Source organism: Macrobrachium nipponense, chromosome 6, assembly GCF_015104395.2.
Source record: "Macrobrachium nipponense isolate FS-2020 chromosome 6, ASM1510439v2, whole genome shotgun sequence".
NCBI classification, from domain to species: domain Eukaryota; kingdom Metazoa; phylum Arthropoda; class Malacostraca; order Decapoda; family Palaemonidae; genus Macrobrachium; species Macrobrachium nipponense.
This window is the reverse complement of record NC_061108.1, coordinates 96,183,782-96,197,314: the sequence shown is the minus strand read 5'-3', so window position 1 is coordinate 96,197,314 and position 13,533 is coordinate 96,183,782. Positions and strand designations below refer to the sequence as shown.

The 13,533-nt window shown below is 37.9% G+C and overlaps 2 protein-coding genes across 3 annotated transcripts in view; one reads left to right on the top strand and one right to left on the bottom strand.

The window, feature by feature from the left end:
* Positions 1 to 13,533, top strand: part of LOC135216374 (uncharacterized) — a 56,064-nt gene continuing 42,531 nt past the window's right edge. Inside the window, exon 1 of one of the 2 annotated variants that reach the window (XM_064251634.1) lies at positions 1 to 152. The gene's annotated coding sequence lies outside the window, so the exon portion shown is untranslated. Of the gene's footprint in view, positions 153 to 2,972; positions 3,230 to 13,533 lie in introns of those variants that run through there. The other variant, XM_064251635.1, reaches the window with a different exon arrangement.
* Positions 12,111 to 13,109, bottom strand: LOC135216594 (uncharacterized). Its single transcript, XM_064251973.1, has one exon. It carries the CDS (start codon positions 13,107 to 13,109, stop codon positions 12,111 to 12,113), a length of 999 nt encoding a protein of 332 aa, XP_064108043.1.

Below are 13,533 nucleotides of genomic sequence, written 5' to 3'. Positions count from 1 at the left end.
CCATTCCCTTATCAGTGTTCAGCAGACGTGAGTGATGCATCAACTAGGCTAACTTATTCAGTGTATCGCCAACGCACAACCGTTTTGAAGAGTATTCAGTGATCTTGTCATTCCTCATGGTCGTCTGTTGCCCGGGGATTCTTTATTTGGAGGTAATTGTAATAGTTATCACTTGGTTATTCATGATGCATAATTATATCAACCTGTGAGTCTAATATTCTATGTTACGTGTGTAATAACAAAGCTCGTAATCTTTTCTTATTATGGTGTTTGTAAACTCATTAACTGTTGCTAAGGCGTTTTCGCTCAGCTCTTATTACATCAGTTTTTAACAGTAACTCCCATCATGCTTATGTATGAGCAGGAACCACGTTAAGTAGATAAATACTATTGACAATTAAGCATCACTGATGAAATTTGTAAGTCGAAAGTCCTAGCAACCCTTTCTAACATTATCATGGCTCATCGCTTCTGGCTGTGGGAATGAAGTCTAATCAGCTTAATGTATGAGAAGTTTGCATTGAAGCTCATTTAAATTTCATTAGCGACGTCAGTTAGTATCTCTGATAATGAAAGAAAAGTTCTTCAAATGCTGTCATGTAATTAAGGTACAGAGCAAAACTAGTCTATGTTCAGTCTTCAACCACCGAACTGACAGATAGGAGCAGAAGCAAAGGCTACACAGCATTATGAGTCATGCCATATCCCAATGTCATTTCTTCAAGTTTTTACACCCTCGAAAATTTAACTGAACAACTTGCTCAATTCATGCCATTCGGCATTGTTGGTACACGAACTTCGGATTTATCTCTTGACAAGCAAGGCTCTGAATAGACTTCATATTTCTTCCCCACCTCACATAATCACCACCAAGTGACTTTTACCTTGTCTCAAAGAAATAGGTTCCCTCTTACTTGTGGTTTTGTTGTATTGGGCTCCTAATTTCTCATTGTTCACGTAACAAATACAGTTATGGGCCACTCTGCACTGCTAGCTAGGTGCAGAGCTTGATAACCCTGAGAATATTTTCTTGTTTTTTACTTTCGGTATGTTATGCCTTCTTTTATCTGCCACTGATTTCACTTGTTGAATATTCCTTTAATTTATAAGATTTTGATCTTAATGTCTTAGTTATTTTATCGTTGGGGTTTCACTAATTCACTAATGTTTGTTTCTGTTCAAAGACTATCACCCTTTCCTAATAGCAATACTTAATTCTTTGTGAAGGACAAATCATTATTGTATCCTTACAATTTCATGCCCTTGCCCAACTAACACCTGAAAATTATATTGTTACAAAATTTCTCAATGAAAATTAGTGTTATAAAATTTCTTACTGAAATGAACGTGTTACTTTCTTTTTTAACCTCCCTTTTGCCTTTTACTATTACTATTACCGAGTTAGTGCTATGATGAGCTTTGACAAGCAACGCTTCCCAGGCAAACACTTCTTAACACTCAATGCTAGTCCTATGCGTTCTCCCAGTTTATTGCTAGGAGATTTTGGGGTTAAGTCTCGCTTTTTTCTTTATTTCCTTACACGAGAATAAATGTTATGTGTTGTTTTCTTCGACTCTACGGAGATCGCAAACCTCATCATTGTATTATCTCCAGAAGTTCTCACCCTGGTCCAATATACTGTGCGTAAACCTCACTGAGATCGTTTCGTTTGCTTCAAGTTCTTTAACGTATTGAGTCTTATCAAAACCTTCTGTGAACTCATATCCTTCCTTTTCTCTCTCTCTTCCAGGGTCTTTTCAGTCTCTTTACTGATTTTCTTTACTACCTATTTCAATGCTTTTTAAGCCCGTTTTTCATATATTAATTTTATATATTGTATTTACTATATATTGATACAATTTGTTTTGTCCTATACTGTCAGTGCGGCCTTTTTTTTTGGGGGGGGTCCAGTACTGTCACTGGGGCCTCTTATTCGATCATCTACTACTTCTTTGATCAATCTTTTCTCATCGAAGTTTATTACGTTATGGAGAAGCATAATCTTTTTGTATTTTATCCTGAAGGCCACAGCCATATGCCAGATGCTGTACTCTCTGGTTGTACTTACATTTCCCGGAGGATCCTATTCTGCACTTTCCCTGTGTCATTCAAGTATTTTTCCTTGATGTTACTCTATGTTTATCAATTACCGAATAATGTAGGTGGTGAACATGAGAGGATTTAGTGAAAGCAGACAATATATATAAGAAGCGCAAAGGGATGCTTGCTATTTATTATCTTATAATAATAATCATATTGGATTCGGTATTTCCTGACAGAACAGGCGTTGTTTTCCATTTCATAATTTTTACTTAAATGCTACATGATATGCTGAAGATGATATATCACACTATGATACGACCGAAATGCTTCATGTAAAGCTAACATCTTCCAGTAGGTTTAACAAAAGGCACCTATCCTCACACACACATATATATATATATATATATATATATATATATATATATATATATTATATGCTGCTACTTTTATAATGCATATATCTTCTCATTGACTGTATGAAATGTTAGAGAAAAGAGTTTTGCAACATTTTCAGATTCCTTATTTAGCTTAGAGTAATAGGATGTCTTAAAATGTATGTTCAGATTTCACATAACATAATGTAAAAGTTAATATAACATAGAATGTAAAGAGAGAGAGATTAACTTTGTCCATTCCAAGATAGAAATTGTTTCCAATACTTGTCATGGCCTCGAGATAAAGGGAGCTTGTGGTCTCTGTGTTGTTTTCATAACATATCAATCATACTTGCTCGCTCAAGTCTGTTTCATACACGTATGTCTTTGCCGAGACCACATGAATATTTCACAATTTTTCTGTAAAGTTATGTCATATTAGAAGCTTCTAGAACGATTGCATCATCTTTCGCATGCCCAAAACGTTTTGTGCGAAATCACTGTCCAGCTTCCGTAAGGAAGAAAGCATTCATTGTGACTTAGAACCGCATTGTGTTTAGATCTCTCTCTCTCTCTCTTGCACGCCACTTTTGATTTCAAAGTAACTTAAAAACTTTAGTATACATAATTGTTGGTCACTCATATAAAATTCAGATTTGATATTTCTTAGAGTTATTTAGTATTATTTAGTGCTTTTCGTGGAATCTGAACAAACATTGTACAAGTGTGTAACGGCGCCTATTTTTGTGGAATATTGTGAATTGGTGAAATTTTTTGGAGCTAGCTGCAGCAGAAAGAAAATTGGTACCAAGGTAACGTGTTATTTTAAGTGTATTAGTTACAACTAATAGTTACAGTGGGTTCATGAGAGAGTGCATTTCCATTTTCTTATTGAAGTGTGTGTTTTATTTTATATTCCGTGTGATTAGTGCTTTTTACAATTTTGGTATTTTCCACATTTTTCTGTGTTTTCATTTGCATTCACAATTTGATTAACTTAGTTGTTTTCATTGATTGATTGTTGCACATTTAATTGAATTTAACCCTTGTGAATTAATTTGCATTTACTTAGAATTCATTTCAAGTTTTGTTGTTGTTTAGCACTTGTGAATTAATTTCCAAATTTTAATTATTGCCTAACACTTTTGAATTTCGATTAGATTAATCTATTTTCTTGAATTTTGTGATAAATTAATTTTGATTCAATTTTACTTAATTAATTCAAGAATCTATTAAACTTTGCTTTGTTTTCAAGTAACAGTTAATTTCCCTGAGATTGTGAATTTCGCTTAAAATTTTGAGTTTAATAATAATAAATTTTTGTATTTAAATTTTTTATAAGTGTTTTCTTTTTCACCAGTATAATTATAATTATATTTAGATAGAAACATAGGGTGGTAATTGAGCTGTTTTCCTTCAATTTACTTGAAGTGAGTTAGAACCAGGGAAGTACTTAGACTTCTGAAATCAGGGAAATACTTAGACTTTTAAAGTTGTTGATGGGGTGATGCCCTTTAATTAATTTGATTACACATAAGATTACCTCACACCTGTTTTGATGAACTTAGTCTGATTTTCTACAATACTGGTAAGTTGTTTACTGGATCACTATTGCCTTTAGAGTATTCAGTCGTTTAGTACCTGTGATGAAGGTTCAGGTGTCTGTGGCTGTTGTGAGGTATTCATTTAATGATTGGCAAGTGTAGTAACTAGATACTTGGCACTTTGTCACAAGTAATAATGGTGCCCAGAGACCCGGGAAAACAGATTTCATTATCACTAGTGACTAGTGTATACTGGTGGTGTTAGGGATATACGTATTTTGTTAGGAGAGTGACCATATAATTTTTGTTTTGCATTTATTGTATTGAGTTGTTAGTTGATAACTAAGAGAAAATGGCTCAGTTCAAGGTTCAGGAATTTTTAGCAACTCCTTCCATCCAAGTGTTATCTGAAACCACTCTAACTAAGGCACATTGAAGCGCTTTAGCAGTGGCATGTGGTGGTTGTGTGTCCACTAGTATGGTAAAGGCACAAATAAGATGTATTGCTATGGAATCATTGATAGACTCTGGTAGTATAACTGATGAAGATGAGTTAGAATTGGTTCAAGAGTTGTTGAATGTAGCACGTGCTGATCTTATAAATAAGCAAGAAGAAAAGAAAGAGAAAAGTGATGCAGAGTTAGAGCTTAGACGCATTGAAGCAGAAGAGAATTTGATTAAGCTGAAAATGCAGGCTGAAAGAGAAAGAATGGACAGGGAGAAAAGAGAAAGTAGAGAAAGAGAAGAAGAAAAAGCAGCAGAAGAGGAAAGAGAAAGAATAACGTTTGAAAGGGAGATGGAATTGATAAGAGCTAGATCCACAATACCTGTGACACTGTCTAATCCTAACGAAGGTAATCAAGACCCTGTATTTGATGTAGTAAGAGTACAGAAATTAATCCCTAAGTTTACTGAAGAAGCTCCAGATGAGTTTTTTGATTACTTTGAGAAAGTGGCTTTAGGTATGGGATGGCCAGAAGATAAATGGTCAGTTTTGCTACAAAGTTTCTTAATTGGCAAAGGGAGAAGTGCTTATCTAGCCTTAACAGCTGATCAGTGTAAAGACTACAAGGTACTTAAACACAGTGTGCTACAAGTTTACCAGATGACCCCAGAGTACTACAATGAAAGATTCAGAAGTCTAAGAAAAGATGAGAAGGGAACCTTCTTAGATTATGCTTACATGAGAAGGTGTTTTAAAAGTTGGTTAGAAGCTGCTAAAGTTAAAACTTTTGATGAGTTAGAAGAATTACTCGTTCTAGAACAGTATCTTAGGGGAATTCCTGAACATATAAGAACCTATTTAAGAGAGAGAGAGGGGTTAAGAAACTTGACAAGGCCGCTACACTGAGTGACGATTACAATATAATTAGTAGCAAATGCAATTACAATGTCAAGTACCAGAATCAACAACGCCCAGGTTTTAAGTCTCATCCAAATATCAGGAACAAATTTAATGGGAAACCTACAAGTGATACTACCAAGAGTACACAAGGTAATACACCTCAGCAAGCTAATGTGAAATCCTCATCCAATTTTTCAAGACAGTTACAGAATCCTAATGTTGTCTGCTTCAAGTGTGAAAGAGCAGGACGCTTCAGTCAAGAGTGTTACCGGAATCAACAGCTGTCAATGCTAGTTGGTCAAGTAGTGAAAGGTGACCAGGTGAAACAAACTACGAAGAGCAGTGTGGGAAAGAATCAGACTCCAGAGAAGACTGAAACTAAACAAGCTGAATGTTTAGCAACTGGTGGAAATGTAACCTCAAGCAGTGAGTGGCTTAGCAGTGTGGAGGCTTTTAAGCCATATATCTATGAGGCTATGCTGTCAACTCAAGGAGGAAGTGTGCAGGTACCAGTCAAGATATTACGTGATACAGGGAGTAACCATAGTGTGTTAGTACGTGGTTCTCACCCTCAGTTGGAGAAAGGTCTCATAGGAGATTCAGTTATTTTGAAGGGTATAGGAGGAGAGGAAGTAACTCCTATACGCCGCTTACACCTGTCATGTGAATTGGTGACAGGGAGTGTTGATTTTGCTGTAAAGGACTCACTGGCTGTGGAAGGTGTATATATTCTGTTGGGGAATGAAGTTGGTGGTGTGCAATTTTTTCCTTGTCCTATAGTGACAGACAAACCATTGAGGATTAGTCCTACAGTAGAGTTGGAGAATAATAACCCCCACCTGTTCCCTAGTTGTGTAACTACCAGAAGTATGAAGAAGAATACGACTGCAAGTGAAGAAACTGAGGATTTACACACCCAAGAAGGATCAGGTGAAGGATCTTTGTGCTTAGATGAATTGTTCCAGCGAAGTGATGTTTCCCCTAGTGCTGACCAAGAAGAGATTTCCCAAGAAGATGAGTATGGCGACGAAGAAGAAGAACTTGTTGTTCCTGAAGAGACTCCGAGTAGTCAAAGTGTTCCTGAAGACAGTAGTGAAACTACAGTAGCTGAGTTAGCTGATATTGAGAATTCAACCCTTGAAGTTGGTCAAGTGACAAAAGAGAAAGTATGGACTTGCAGAAGAAGGATGCATCGTTAGCCGATTTGTTCTTCAGAGTTGTTGATCGAGAAGAGATGCAACAAACTCCTACCTGTTTTTATCTGAAGGAAGGTTTGCTGATGAGGAAGTATAGACCTACAGATATACCAGGAGATGCTATATGGGGCGAATAGCATCAAATTTTGATTCCATATCCGTTGAGGAAGCAAGTGGTTGCAGTAGCTCATGAGTCTGGACATATGGGAATCAGGAAGACTGTGGAGAAGATCATGAAATATTTTTTCTGGCCTGGCCTTTGCAAAGATGTTATCAGGTTCTGTCGTGAGTGTCATACCTGCCAGATAGCTGGGAAACCGAATGAAACCATCCAGAAAGCCCCCCTACAACCTACAGAAGTTAGAGGAGAACCCTTTAGCAAAGTGATTATAGACATGGTTGGACTGCTGCGAAAGACAAAGAAAGGAAATGAGTATTTGTTAACATTAATGTGTCCTGTGACAAGATATCCAAAGGCAATCCCTGTTAGAAACATATCTGTCTGCCAAGATAGTTGCTGAAAAACTTGTGGAGTTTTTCTCAAAGTTTGGTATACCAGAAATTGTACAAAGTGATAGAGGAACAAACTTTACTTCAAAGTTATTCCAGGATGTGATGAATTTGTTAGGAGTGAAACAACAGTTATCCACTGCTTATCATCCAGAGACTCAAGGTGCCATGGAAAGGTTCCACCAGACATTGAAAAGTATGCTGACAAAGTATTGTTCTGAGTCAGGAAGAGAATGGGATGTTGGTTTACCATTAATGTTGTCTGAAGCTAGGAGTGCTTATCAAGAAAGTATGGGATGTTCATCTAATGAGATGATTTTTGGTGGAGAAGTGAGAGGACCGTTGAAAATTCTTGCAGAAAATTGGGAAGAAAATCAGGAGGAAAGCCAAGGTGAATATATGAAGAACTTGAGGAAAAGGTTGAAAGAGATTAGAAAATTCTCTTTAGAAAATCTGAAAGTGAGTCAAGAGAAAATGAAAAGGAGATATGATGCTAAGGAGTTTTAGTGTTGGTCAACAAGTGTTAGTGTTCTTACCTGTCAGGAGATTTCCCCTCACTAATAAGTTTCAAGGGCCTTATAAGATAATTCAGAAGTTGAGTGATAGAACTTATGTGATTGAAACACCAGAAAGAAGAAGACAACAAAGGCAAATACATGTGAACCTCTTGAAACCTTATTTCTTGGAAACTAAAACTGAAACTGTGTCAATAACACAAACAACTTCATCTACAGAAGATGATGATGGCTACGAATTGGGAGCTGAAAACAAGATGAATAATTCTTCAATTTTGGAAAATTTGGAGGATAAACTGAAACATCTGAGTGTTGAACAAGGTGAAGACTTAAGTGAAGTAATTAGAAGTTCCCCAGGAATTTTTGCAGATGTACCTATGCGTACTGATCTGACCAAGCATGAGATCAAGATTCAAGAAGATGGAAAACCATTCAAGCAAAGAGCCTATCGCTTATCACCTTATCATCAAGATGTTTTGAAGAAGGAAGTTGAGTATTTGCTGCAACATGGATTAGCAGAACCCAGTTCAAGTCACTTCAGTTCTCCATGTGTGTTAGTGAAGAAACCAGATGGGTCATTTAGGATGTGTACTGATTATAGGAAACTGAATTCCATCAGCGTGGCTGATTATCCTTTGCCTCTTATAGATCAGCTACTTGATAATATTGGGCAAGCCAAGTTTGTTTCCAAGATAGACTTGTTGAAAGGATATTATCAAATTCCCTTAGACGAGAATGCTAAGTTGCTGTCAGCCTTTATTACTCCTTTTGGACTGTGTCAGTGTACTGTTCTGCCATTTGGTCCAATGAATGCCCCTGCAACATTCCAACGAGTGATGGATCAACTGCTAGGATCGATAGAAGGAGTAGGTGTATACCTAGATGACATAGTGATTTACTCTACAACATGGAAAGAACATCTGAAGATTCTGAGGAAAGTTTTCAAGAAACTACAAGAAGCAGGACTAACAGTCAACCTAGAGAAGAGTGAGTTTGGAAAGGCAACTGTGCAGTATCTTGGGTTTGAAGTTGGGAAAGGCCTTCTTGCTACAGTAAATGCTAATGTAGAAGGTATCCGTAAGGCTACCCCACCACTACCAGGAAACAGCTATAGAGATTTTTAGGCATGGCTGGATTCTATCGTCATTTCTGCCCAAATTTCTCAGCTGTAGTAGCTCTTTTGACAGACTTAACTAGTCCCAAAGCTAAGTTTGTTTGGACTCCAGAATGTCAAGAATCCTTTGAGAAGGTAAAAGCCATTTTAATTTCAAGACCAGTACTTCAAGCTCCAGACTTCAACAAGAAATTTGTGATACAAGTTGATGCTTCTGACTGTGGCATTGGAGTTGTTCTACTTCAAGAAGATGAAAATAATATCCCCTATCCTGTGTGCTTCATGTCTTCAAAACTGATAAAACATCAGAGAGTATACTTGACAATCGAGAAGGAAACTTTAGCCTTAATCACAGCATTGAAAAAGTTTGAAGTGTATGTGAACAGACCTAGGAATGAAGAAATTTTAGTGTTGTCTGATCACAATCCCCTATTATTCATCCAGCGAATGAAAAATCATAATCAAAGACTGACCAGGTGGTCTTTGTGCTTGCAGCAGTGTAACATAAGAGTACAGCACATTAGTGGCAAAAACAATGTAGTTGCTGATTATTTATCTCGTTGCGAATCGTTGGATTCAACACCGTGATAAACAATCTGCTGGGGGAGGTATATTATATGCTGCTACTTTTATAAAGCATATATCTTCTTATTGACTGTATGAAATGTTAGAGAAAAGAGTTTTGCAACATTTTCAGATTCCTTATTTAGCTTAGAGTAATAGGATGTCTTAAAATGTATGTTCAGATTTCACATAACATAATGTAAAAGTTAATATAATGTAGAATGTAAAGAGAAAGAGATTAACTTTGTCCGTTCCAGGATAGAAATTGTTTCCAATACTTGTCATCACCTCGAGATTAAGGGAGCTTGTGGTCTCTGTGTTGATTTCATAACATGTCAATCATACTTGCTCGCTCAAGTCTGTTTCATACGCATATATCTTTGCTGAGACCATGTGAATATTTCACAATTTTTCTGTAGTTACGTCATATTAGAAGCTTCTCGAAGGATTGCATCATCTTTCGCATGCCCAAAACGTTTTGTGCGAAATCACTGTCCAGCTTCCGTAAGGAAGAAAGCATTCATTGTGACTTAGAACCGCATTGTGTTTAGATCTCTCTCGTCTCTCTCTCTCTCTCTCTCTCTCTCTCTCTCTCTCTCTCTCTCTCTCTCACACGCTACTTTTGATTTCAAAGTAACATAAAAACTTTAGTATACGTAATTGTTGGTCACTCATATAAAATTCAGATTTGATATTTCTTAGAGTTATTTAGTATTATTTAGTGCTTTTTGTGGAATCTGAACAAACATTGTACAAGTGTGTAACGGTGCCTATTTTTGTGAAATATTGTGAATTGGTGAGATTTTTTGGAGCTAGCTGCAGCAGAAAGAAAACTGGTACCAAGGTAACGTGTTATTTTAAGTGTATTAGTTGCAACTAATAGTTACAGTGGGTTCATGAAACAGGTTTAAATTTTTACACATTATAATTTTTTATGTTTTGTGTTTGTTTCATTTCAAGTGATTTTTTTGTGTGTGCATTTATCCATTTTCTTATTGAAGTGTGTGTTTTATTTTATAGTCTGTGTGATTAGTGCTTTTTACAATTTTGGTATTTTCCACATTTTTCTGTTTTCATTTGTTTTCACAATTTGATTAACTTAGTTGTTTTCATTAATTGATCGTTGCACATTTAATTGAATTTAACCCTTGTGAATTAATTTGCATTTACTTAGAATTCATTTCAAGTTTTGTTGTTTAGCACTTGTGAATTAATTTCCAAATTTTCATTATTGCCTAACACTTTTGAATTTTGACTAAATTAATCTATTTTCTTGAATTTTGTGATGAATTAATTTTGATTTAATTTTACTTAATTAATTTAAGAATTTATTAAACTTTGCTCTGCTTTCAAGTAATAGTTAATTTCCCTGAGATTGTGAATTTCGCTTATAATTTTGAGTTTAATAATGTGGCTGGCCCAACGTGGGTGTGAGAGTGAAACATCGACTGTTATTTACCTTTATTACAATCGGTCACTGAAAAAATGAACAAACATAAATATTCACAGTAGTGACAATTTTGCCATTTTAGTTAAATGATAACTCCTTAACACTAGGACAGGTAAATTCCTTAACTCACATTAGAATCAATTTCTCAGTCATCACAATAGTTAAAATAACTATAACTGCACATAGAATCTTTAAGAAATATACATAGGCATTACCATGCACTTCGAGGAATTAAAAATGTCATGAGCGATCTCTACCCATCAGCTATCCCAGCCCATAGCGCGTTTCACCCTGGTCCAACCCCTTACGACCTCTCATGCATTAATTCATTATCAAAGTATAAGATCTCTCATGCAGTGATTCATTATTAAATTATAACGATCTCTTAACAAAATAATACCCTTTTTCTTACCAAATCATTTGCTTTCCCACTGTAAGGACCATCCGTCTTAATCCCCTCATGGTCTGCTGCCTACATTCCTGAAGGGGAACGACATCATAATTTGTGCACATGACCCCTAACAACACTCGTTGAACGAGCCTGTATTTCCATCATATTCACTGCTCTATTTAGCTATCAATTGTTATTCATCAGCAACAACCCTCTCTTAGCTCTTAGTCTATAAAATCTCAGTGCAGGTTTAAACACAAAAGGCCAAGCTTGCCTCCCATGCACTTGACCAGGCGGCGGGGAAAATGAGGCGATGGTTCCTTTTTCTTGCTCATCATAAAGGGAGAGAGGAAATAGGGAAAGCGTCCAAAATCACCCTTGGTGTCCACAAATGGGAACTTGTTCACTTGTAAATAAAAAATTTTCTTTTGAGATGGGACAAGAGTATACGCTTATATCTTATATCAAGTGGCCCGAAATTCAATTACCAAATTTTTCTTCTACCATGAAAACTGCTGTTTATGACTGCGCAGCAAGCAAGTTGTTAATGGTCGCGCAGCGAACATATTGTTTTTCAGTCACGCAGCGGACATATTGTTGACAGTCGCTCAGAGAAAATGCCCAAACTTTTCCCGCGTCGACACCCGCCCCCTTTGAAACCTCTTGACCGCAAGGTGGTGCCAACACCTATTGCTTAGCATTGGCCACTAGGTCCTGCTCTTCCTCTAGAATTAAAACAAGTTTCGACAGTGGTCTGTCATAATCCTTGCCCCCCCTTCTGACAGTCACTGTCCTAACCAATCCATCTTTCCTTGCTTTAGTCTTTACTACTCGAGCCAATGGCCAATGGCAGCGTGCTACACTTTCATTGACCATAAGGACTATGTCTCCCACCCTGACGTTTCGTCGTTCCTTGAACCACTTCTGTTGCTGTTGTAACCCCGACAGGTATTCGCGTTTCCAACGTGCCCAGAACTGCTCGGCCATGTGCTGCACTTGCTTCCATCTCTGCTTAGAGTAGCTACCTGTTGCAATGTCGCACCCTGCGGCCGAATCTCCCATGTTTAAAGCTTGTTTGGTGTGAGTGGAGCTGGGTCCCTACTGTCTGAGGTGACAATGGTAAGGGGCCTACTATTAACTGTTGCTTCCACCTCACAAAAAAGAGTACACAATCCCTCATAATCCAATTGCTGAGTCCCCAAGACTACATCTAGGACCCTCCCCACAGTACCTATCAATCGTTCCCATGCTCCTCCAAAATGTGAGGTGCCTGGGGGATTGAAAACAAATTCCACCCCACACTGGAGCAACTCATTTCGCACCTTGTTTTCTCCCAAGAACTCATAATTGGAGTCGAGAACCTTCCGTGATCCCACAAAATTAGTGCCGCAGTCGCATCTAATCATCCCCACCTGTCCACGACGAGCCAAAATCCTTCTCAAGGCACTAATGAATGAGTCTGATGTGAGATTTGACGCTACTTCCAAGTGTATGGCCCTCATGTTCAAGCAGGTGAATATAACTCCCCAGTGCTTTATCTGTGCTCTGCCCCTTTTCACGAAGAATGGCCCAAAAAGGTCCACCCCGTTGCGATAGAAAGGTGGTTTCCCTGACTCCACGCGATCAGGTGGTAGATTGGCCATTTGCTGTTCAATTACCTTTCCATGTACCCTGCGACACTTGATGCATTTCCCTAGCACGCGCATCATCGCTGCATTGCCCTTAACCACCCAAAATTTCTCCCTCATTAGACCCAGAACATACATTATGCCCATATGGTTGGAATGCTCATGATAATACTGGATAAACATGTCAGTCAAGTGGCCCTTATATGGCAGAATAATTGGATTCCTTTCGCTCAGGGCGATATTTGCCAGTGGTAACCTCCCTCCAACGCACAATAGCCCATTTCTCAGGATTGGTTTCAATTTTCTTAAGGAGCTGGAAACCCTGATGGTGCTGCCCTTCTCAAGACTTGCTATTTCTACCTCATTAGTCATACGCTGTGCTACCTGCACAACCACAGTCTCTGCCAAGCTCATAACTTGTGTGGACAAATGCATGTTTAGTTCACTAAGCTGCTGCCTGTGTTTGTACATTAAATATCTGGCAAATAATATGACCCAACCTACGGCTCTGAGTAGCCGGATCCACTTTGAGTAGTGGTGGATGATTTTATGCAACCCTGTATGCCTATGATCCAACCCAACCCTGTAGCTAATTGTTTGGCAGACTTGCGCCCTTTTGGGACCTATCTCACGCCTAACTTCTAGTCCTTCCACACTATTGGACGTGTGGGCTGGCTCTTCTGGCCAAAAACACTCCTCCTTCAGCAAGAAACCCGGCCCTGTTCTCCACCTTTCAGACTGCTTGGAGCGTGATGCATCGTCTGCTGGGTTCCATTCAGAGTTAATGTACCTCCACTCATTCTGATCACTACCTTCCCTTATCATAGAGACGCGGTTTGCTACGAATGTTTTGTAACTT